Source organism: Microplitis mediator, chromosome 7 (genome assembly GCF_029852145.1).
Source record: "Microplitis mediator isolate UGA2020A chromosome 7, iyMicMedi2.1, whole genome shotgun sequence".
NCBI classification, from domain to species: domain Eukaryota; kingdom Metazoa; phylum Arthropoda; class Insecta; order Hymenoptera; family Braconidae; genus Microplitis; species Microplitis mediator.
In genome coordinates, this window is record NC_079975.1 from 3,535,529 (window position 1) to 3,545,219 (window position 9,691).

Consider the following 9,691-nt stretch of genomic DNA (forward strand, 5'->3'; position numbering starts at 1 on the left):
GTATTATTTATCATGCGCAGTTTTATTTTCGTAGAGAAAATTGTTCGTCAAATAACACACTGTAACTTATTACAGAAAAAGAAAAATACATGTTAGATCGGAAAGGGCTTACACTGTAATTATCTAGTGGCAGATATGAACTACAAGGGAGAGCGAAATTTTATTTTCACGCCATCGCTCGATTTAATATCTTTTTCTCCTGCAAAAACTTTACATTTTATGTCGGCAGATGTACTAGACCGAATTTAAAGTGCAATATTATTTTTTTGCTTTTAATAATATTATTTTTGTTTTTTTGAAACACACAATAGAAACTTAACTCACATTTTTAGTCAACATCTGAAAAAATAACAAAATTTTTTTTTGCTATATTTAAATTCGTCGGCAACTAAAGCATCAAATAAAATAATTATGCTGGAAAAGATAATAAGTTGTAGTTCCTTTAAGCTGAATAGTTGACTGTCGACTTAAAAGGATTAAATAAATTTAAAGAAAAAATTAAAATATTTAAATATTAATTACAAAAATTTTTTTTAACTTTTTAGTGATTCCAAAACTACTGGTTCGGCAGAAAGTTATTGTACGGTAATGCAAAATAAAGTTACATCTGCTGTCATCGTTCAATGATTTTTTGAATTTTTTAATAGAATTATTACTCGTGTTACTTAAATTATGTGAGAAAGGTCTTATTTTTGGAACGTTTTTTTAATTTTAATTGTTTTCTAGTGTATAGCCGCAATTACGGCCTCTTATACTTTTTGCCTTTCTATCGCAACTGCTTTACTTTTTCCTGCTTTTCATTGTGCGGCTGTGGCCCGACTTGTGCTTATTGGCAGGGAGCGCGACGAAAACGACATCTGATGGCTACAAAAAATCATGCTCGAGAATTATAAAAGATATATAAAATCAGTGTAAAAAATAAAAATTCTTTATAAAATCAAAATATAAAAATTTATGATGATATAAATAAAAAAGTGTAATTGTATTTTTGATAGAGAAAATTAAATTGAATATATTTCGATAAAAAAATTAAGTATAAAAAATTTTAATAAATAATAAACACTATTATTTTAGAATAGAATAAGGTTAACCGATAAAATCAAAACAAATAATATATGACAACTACAATGATAATGGTTTAAAAAATAGTAGAATAGTCAATTGAGTTTTTTAACAAAATTGAAGAAAATAATTTTATTTTAATTCATGATAATTTGCTTGTAAATCGTAACTAAAAAAACATAATGTTTTTTTAACCTTCCGTTACACGCGCTTTCTCTAGTGTCTCACTCATATTCACGCCAACTCTATTAGCTTAAGTAGTGTTGTACAGGGAATCACCGTATAGCGCGAGTAACGAAGGGTTAAAAAATAATTTTTAGGCAATGATAAAAATCATTATCCAAACCGGATTTGAATCAATAAATTATAAAATATTGTTTTAACCTCAAACGATGAGCAAAGGCAAACATTAACGACACAATAACTATTATGAACTATTTCTAAACTTAATTTTCACGTGTTTATATTCAAAGAGAGCATGATTTAACACAATTGTATCCACAGCGAGCGCTGCGATCGTTTCAGTTGTCCCCACCATATACTAGGCTCCCTGCCAATAGTGTACTGTACCATTACGGTGATACCCTACCCCCACTTGGCTGTGGGAGTATAGGGGCAAGGGATACCACAGAGAAAACCATTGCCAGTACAGTTCGGTTTGGGTGAGGCTCTATTATATTTAAATATAGTGGAAATCTAAACATGCAAACATGCAAATAACCTTCTCAATAAGACAATTTATAGATTAATTGAGAAAAATATAGATAGCCCGAACTGGTAATCGAACCCAGACCATGTCGGTATCGCGCCAAGTGCTCTACCAGTTGAGCTATCCAGCACTATACTATATTCCGTTCAATTTGATCTATAACTTATTGAGCCACACCGTCCATCGTACGGTAATACACCATTTAAAAATAATAAACATTATATAAGTGATCGATAAAATTCCCATTTTACCGATCACTAGATCCTCAACCCGTGCCGAACGGTCAGAGACCTCCGATTGAGCTTAACGCGTGACTAAGCGGTCACCCAACCAAGTAGCGATCGTGCTCGATGCTGCTTAACTTGAGTGATCGCCGGAGCCACTCGAGAACCGATCGGCGACCTCTGTCCTCTTCTTATTTTTGGAATATTTTTTTTTTATGAAATTATTGTAAGATCAAAAAATGTTTTATTTGATCGATTGATTAGTTTTTATTCAATTAATTTGCCATTAATTAGTAGTTTTATTTGAAGTGATTTATTTTCGTTTTTAATCAATTTTTGTGACAATTGTTTTTTTATTTCAATACTAAGTGTAGCAAATAAGTGGATGTAAAGTAGCAGAAGGGACTCAATTATTACTAATTATCTAGTCATCTGATGATGAAGAAAGGTACCACGAAGAAAGGTAGAACGTTCCATACCGCGTGTTTGCCACCCTTGCTATCGGCTTGGGTACGCAATTACACTATTTTCCTCCCATGGTGTGTAATATACTATTAAATATTATTCATGAATTGGTAAAGCAAATTTTTCTCTTTTATCATCCGAAGATCTTTAGATATTTTAAGACAATTATGCTCTGTAGGATTGTTGTCAATGGGTTTCCATTCAACAGACATCGATTCTGGTGACTGAGGATTCGGATTTCTGTCAAAAAGACCAAAATTAATTCAAATAAATTCGATAACTTTGGTATTATAATAAATTAATGTATATGTACCCTGTTTTAGCGAAAGTTGTCCATAATTCAAGAAAATTTTTTTTTATAAAATATTCTATTGTACCAGGAACAGGTGGTTCTATTCCAATTTTTTTATAAAATTTCATATTAAAAAAGTATCCTGCCTCTTCACAATGACAAGTACCTAATTACAATAAAGAAAATAATGAAAACCATTAATTTCTATCATAACTAAAAAGTTTACCTTTCAGATCAGTGCGCAAAATTTTTTGCATAGTTGAAGTATGTTTTGAATAATAATCAAATCTATAGAAATAAGTTGGTACACTCAAATTGTTACGTTGAATATCAATAATATGATGGATATTAATTACAAAATTTGTCGCACTTATAAAATCTACAAAAAGTTGTTTATTTTTTAATGATATTTTTTCATCACCCATATAAAATTTTTTAACATGACTAACTGAAATATTGTGGCGTTGTAAAAAACATTTAACGTTTGGGTGCAGTAATAATGTGTCTTGATTGGCCGCTATTTCTGATAAATTATCTTCATTTAGTCCTAAAATAAGTTTAATTATAAAAAAATTCAAAAATCAATTCAATTATTACAGTAATTTTTTTATCGAATCATTAGTTTTATCGATTCTGAAGAAATTATTTTTATGAGGGTTCTGTAACAATTAAACCGAAGACAAGACAGTTCAACCGAGGACACTTCAACCGAACGACAGTGCAACCTAGCGACATTTCAATTGAAAGTAACCTGGACTCCCTTATTTAGGTGCCCTCTTATCAGGAATTTTTGTCGGTTGAAATATCGTTCGGTTGAAGTGTCTTCGGTTTAATAGTCGCGCTACCAGTGGGGGTATAGGAAAGCAATGTTAAGCGTTGGTGTTGAGATAAACACTCTCTTGTTGGGACAACTATACACTCGATGGCACTAGTTATAACTTAAATATATCTAAGATACATATTGAGTATTATAAGTACCTGCAAGTGTAATAATAGCTTCATGGCTTGCCATACCAATAATACAAGGTATTTTGATGCCAGACTTAACGGCATCTTCAATTGGAATCGACAAAAACGGCGTTTTGGATTTATGATCAACTGACGGCCCAAACGTATTAAGAGACAAGTATTTGTTCTGTGTATTATAAAACAATAATTATTTATAGCTTCTTTGGGAAAAATGATGTAACTGATTGTTACTACCTCCCAAGATAGAAGTGATGCTGCTGCCTTAAGCAAAAGTTGCACATCAGTTTTTTGTAAATAATCGACAAGTTCTTTTGAATCTGTTATTTTATTCCCCAGTATTGATGATATTTCAATGGCTTTTTCTTTCATTGAATGCGGTACTGTCGCCCATGGATTTGTTGCAACTCCACTTTGTAAAATGACTTTATGAAATAGCCCTGAGAAAATTTTTATCGTAATAATATTTTTATTTTTCGTTACAAATAAAAAATATGTAAAAACATAATAATGATATTAATTCTATACACCGGATCGGTCGAAAAGAAAAAATTAAAAAAAAAAAAAATTAAATCCCGAGTATCCTAAACTGCTCAAAAATAATTTCAAAATTAATAAGTCGCAATTTAAAATTTTTATAAAACTTTTTTTGTTATTCTATTTTGCTTGACCTTCTCTTAATGCAAGTTGAGTGTTCGGAAATCGCTTTCACTTGAATGTTCTAGACAACTCTGACATCGTTCAAAAAATTTCCAAATTGTCTGGAATATTTAAGAAAATTAAATAATCGGCTGCAACGATTTAGAGGATTTTATAGCTATCGGAAATACGACAGAAAATTTTAAAATCGTCAGAAAAAGATTATTAAAAATTTTAAAACAGTTGGTAACACTCTAGTAAATTTTGTAAATTTTGCTCTCTAAATATGAATTAGTGATTTTTCACTAATTTTAAGTGAATATTCACTAATTGTCAATGCTACAATCATACCACGCAGAATTAGTGAATATTCACTAAATGAATATGTGAATATTATAATTCACTGATTTGATAAGTGAATATGAGAATCCATTAAATTAAAACGTGAATATGGGAATCCATTGATTTCATCGGTGAAAAAAAATATTATATTGCGAAAAAAAATATAAGACACTTGTAATTAGATCCGAAATGTGATCAATGTATTAGAATCATTACTTAGAGGAAGTATACATAATTTTGATAGATGAAAAAATCCCGGTGACTGCTGGGCTCGAACCTGCATCCTTCCGATTCAAAGTCTTTGATGCTATCCACTGCGCTGACCTACGCATGTGATCGCGTGAGTGTAAATAGTACATTCGTTATGATACCTAACAATGACTGATGAAGAAATAAAAAATCCGTGATGTTATGATTGACGTACTTTTCATACAAATATATTATTATTCTGTACTTCTATTTTTTTTTTATTTTGAAAGTTTTATTAAAATTTTTAAAAATAGTACCATAGTTATTAATTATATATATATCTAGTAAAATATTGATTTATTGGCTAGTTAAAGTTACTAGTGAAATTGTGAAATTCACAAATTAAGAAGTGAATAACAGTTTCACTTGTAGAAATCATGAAAATATCGCTAGTTCAGTAGTGAAAATCACTAATTTGCTTGTGAAAATTATACTACTAAATTTATTATCGAGAATTCACTAATTTGTTATTTAAATACACTGATTATAAAGTGAATACTGCTTCACTAACGTAATTAATGAAATTTCCACTAATTCATGTTTAGAGAATGTAAGTTAAAAAATTAGTTAAACTTAAAAAAATTACAACCACCGTATAATATAATTAAGTTTATTAATAACCTTGCGTTAACGGCGATAGAGATAAGTAATGGACTGAAGAACCTCCAGCGCTGCTTCCAAAAATGGTAACACTATTTGGATCACCTCCAAATTTATCAATATTCTGTTGAACCCATTTCAGCGCAATCACTTGGTCTTTTAAGCCCTGGTTACCAGATGCTGATTCATCATCCAAATTAAGAAAACCTTAAATTAATTAGTAGCAAATATAATGAATAGCTCGCATCTCTGTTTTCCAGCCTTATATTTACGAATATTAAAAATTATAACTAACCTAGTATTCCAACCCGGTAATTTATCGTCACTAAAACAACATCTTTTTCAACGATAAAATCCGGACCATAAAGTTCATCGCTCCCAGATCCAAAAGAAAAATTTCCAGGGTGAATAAAAAACATGACAGCTTTTGCTTCACTTGGATTTAATTCCATCGTAAACACATTCAGGTAAAGACAATCATCACTTCCATCAATTTTCTGTGTAAACCAGTTTATTTGTGCACATTTATTACCATACTTTGTAGCGCTTCTGATACCAGACCATGATACCGCTGGCTCAGGATCCTTAAAAAATATTTCTATGTAAAATATAAGTTAATAATAAGTTAAAATAAAAATATACAGAACCTTAAATCGTAATTTTCCAATCGGCGGTTTCGCGTACGGAATACCTCGGAATGCGTAATAATTATTTCCATTATAATTGCGCTCTTTAATACCTCGTAGCTTGCCTTGCTGAACTTGGACGATTGGATTCTCCATTATTTATTTATTAATTTAAAATAATAATTTATAATTATCACTTACTTATTATACGTAAAGAGATAGTACGCTTTTAAATAAAGATTTATAAATTGTAGGCCTTTAAATACGTGCAGTCGGCGTTTCAATTAAATTTTTTTAAACCAAATGTCATTTGTAGAGTAATAAAATATAAAATGTCATGGACATCAAAAGGCACATTGTATGTAAGCGTGTGAAAATCATATAAAACCGTAATTTTAATATATAAGGCAATATAGCTAACGATTGAGTGATAAAACAATTTTTATTTCCTTTTTAAGCCTTAGTATAACAAAGGTCAAGCTTCTATTAATCTATTAATTATCATTATTTTGAATTTATTGCTTAATAACAAAGTCTAATTCATTATAATATACCTACAAAAAATAAATAATTTTATTTGTTTACAAAGTCAAGTTTATTTAAGAATTTTATTTTATTTCTGGCCATTGAGTTATTACATTTATACTCGATACATTAATTATATTATATGTGGTACGCTGAAAAAAATTAATTAACGATTTTTAGTCAGCAAAGTCATTCAAAATACTTTATACGTAACTTCAAAGTACGATGTTCAAGAATTAAGATGCAAAAACAACAGTGATGTGGTATTATATTTGAATTTTGAAACTTCATAGGTCCATCAGCTTACTGTAATCACCCGGGTCAAAAATAAAACTTGATTTAGACTTGGTTTACCAAGTCGAAATTTGGAGCCGTTTTTCACAAGAAAAACTCGACTTTTTTTTACGGAGATATGAAATACATTGAGTTTTTCGCCTTGGTTTAAACTTAACTGGCTTACTTAGTTGCGATTTAAGACGAAAAAGATGAAATCGAGTCGAAATTGACTTGGTTTAGACTTATTCGACTTAAATTATAAGGCAAAAAAGTCAAAACTGAGGTGAAATAATTTTTATATATTAAGGCGGAAGTAAGACGAATAAATAACTTTTTTTCGACTTGATTCAGCAAGTCAAAAATAAGGTGAATGACTATCGTGCTTAAAGTAAAGACGAATAATTTCAAACGAAGAAAAAAAAATACGAATAAGTTGAAATAAGTTGAAACCAAGATTAAAAACCCGAGTCGAAATATTAGACGTAAATTGAACGTTCTTAACGTTTTAAACGTAAATTGAACGTTTTGAACGTAGATTGGGGTATCATAAATTGAAAACATATTTATCATAAAACTAAAACCTATTTATTAGACTGGGCCAAAAAAATTGACTATTTTTTTTTTCATAGCTATATCGGAAATATTATTCAGAATGACAAAAAAAAAAATTTCATGAAAGTTTGAGCCCTTAATATTAATTTTAAGAGGTCTATCATCGTTATTTTTAATTTTAATTCATAATTTGATGTTTTACGTCAGAACTGCTTAAACATTGGAGTAAACAAAAATCATTTTTACTTATTCTAATGTAAAATTAAATTCCCTAGAAAAAAGGTCTGATTGAAAATTTTCGTCAGACAAGCCGTTTCCGATTAATTAAGCTTAATAAATTGATGTATTTTTTCGATTTAACATTTTTACTTTTGAATTTTGTAACTGACGAATCAATAAATATCTAATAAAGACCATGACAGATTTTCGAAGGAAATTTAATGCTCTACAAAAAAGGTCTCTTAACATTTTTTGCTAAATTCACTCCTTCGAAAGTTATTCACGGTATTGAAATCGTTTTGACTCAAATTCAACCTTGAATAACTTTCGAAGGAGTGAATTTAGCAAAAAATGTTAAGAGACCTTTTTTGTAGAGCATTTAATTTCCTTCGAAAATCTGTCATGGTCTTTATTAGATATTTATTGATTCGTCAGTTACAAAATTCAAAAGTGGAAATGTTAAATCGAAAAAATATATCAATTTATTAAGCTTAATTAATCGGAAACGGCTTGTCTGACGAAAATTTTCAATCAGACCTTTTTTCTAGGGAATTTAATTTTACATAAGAATAAGTAAAAATGATTTTTTTTTACTCCAATGTTTTAGCAGTTCTGACGTAAAACATCAAATTATGAATTAAAATTAAAAATAGCGATGATAGACTTCTTAAAATTAATGTTAAGGGCTCAAACTTTCATGAAATTATTTTTTTGTCATTCTGAATAATATTTCCGATATAGCTATGAAAAAAAAAAATAGTCAATTTTTTTGGCCCAGTCTACTATTTACACTTCCAATAAGAAAACATAAGCATACCAAAAAATTTTTTTCATCGATTTTGTACTCCTGGATTATAATCACGTTAATTCCCGAAAATTTTGTCGTCCGCTTTTCTGGCTCTTAAATAAAGAATTCGTATTTTGAAAAAAAATTTTTTTCAGTTTCATACTTCTATCTTTAACACTATATATGTATATTTGTTCATATATTATGATATCAAGGTGATGAAAATTGTGATTACAAATATTGAAGTAATTTAATTGATGTTATCATTAAACTAAAATCATAACTTATGAAATTACCACTTTTTTATGAACCAAAATACAAAAAAATCGTTCAAATTACGTTCAAAACGTTAAGAACGTTCGACTTACGTCTAATACTTCGACTCGGGAAAGTTCAAAAAGTTGAGAAAAATTTAATTTAAATCGAAAAAGTCGAAATCTTATCGAAAAATCGTCGGCAAATCGATAACTTCAAAGAAAATAAGGTGAAGCGAGCCTGAATCAAATTTTATTTTTGACCCGGGCATGATTACTTGTTTTACAATTATAAGAAAAAACTTTAAGAACTTTTTTTTAAACGTACAATGGTTTGTATTCAATGGAAGCAGTGAAATTTTTACACCAGTAAAAATATATATTCCCGCAAAATATTATATATCTGGCTTATATCTTTAATTTGTCGTATGTATGCTATTTTGCTGGCACATATTCCCAAATATGTCTTTCTCCGTGTAGAATTGTCTCTTAAATAAATTAATTTTTTGTATTTGATATTTTGAAATAATTTTTCTATACAATAATCTGCCGACTTTTAAATTTTTTACCAGTTCATACTTAAGAGCCATCTTATTAATAAGAACGCATCTTGAGCTCGACTACTTCTCCTAACTGGAAAAATTTGTATTTAAATTCATTCAAAAATAAGTAATGAAATGGAATGAAAAAAAAAAAAAGTAGAACTTGTTTAATCAGGAAAAAAACTTTTTATATCTTACAGTCTTGAAATATAAACTCAAGTCAACAAATATAAGAAAATGATACCACTGAACCTTTATCCATCATGAAAAAAAATATACAATATAACTGCACGTTTTTTTTTTTCCGTACTAATAAAATAAAAAAATACTATCGTCGTAGAAATATAGCTTTGTCTACAATA

General features: G+C 29.1%; 1 protein-coding gene and 1 long non-coding RNA gene across 3 annotated transcripts; both read right to left on the minus strand.

Annotated features, from left to right (window-relative positions):
• Positions 1-2,251: 2,251 nt before the first annotated feature.
• On the minus strand, positions 2,252-6,411 carry LOC130670988 (esterase E4-like). 2 transcript variants are annotated; one of them, XM_057474641.1, is made up of 8 exons: positions 6,196-6,411; positions 5,844-6,132; positions 5,570-5,755; positions 3,956-4,158; positions 3,731-3,887; positions 2,979-3,299; positions 2,774-2,918; positions 2,252-2,700 (listed from the first exon to the last, which is right to left on the minus strand). In XM_057474641.1, the coding sequence occupies exons 1-8, from the start codon at positions 6,328-6,330 to the stop codon at positions 2,550-2,552; spliced, it is 1,587 nt and encodes a 528-aa protein (XP_057330624.1). In that variant the 5' UTR covers positions 6,331-6,411; the 3' UTR covers positions 2,252-2,549. The 2 variants fall into 2 exon arrangements, with proteins under 2 accessions (XP_057330624.1, XP_057330625.1); XM_057474642.1 differs by lacking the exons at positions 2,252-2,700; positions 2,774-2,918 and having other exon boundaries at positions 3,009-3,131; positions 3,202-3,299.
• A 2,185-nt stretch (positions 6,412-8,596) lies between these two features.
• Positions 8,597-9,671, minus strand: LOC130672357 (uncharacterized). The gene is made up of 3 exons (XR_008990690.1): positions 9,528-9,671; positions 9,357-9,420; positions 8,597-9,275 (listed from the first exon to the last, which is right to left on the minus strand). It is a non-coding gene; the product is annotated as an uncharacterized LOC130672357 (long non-coding RNA).
• Between the last annotated feature and the right edge of the window lie 20 nt (positions 9,672-9,691).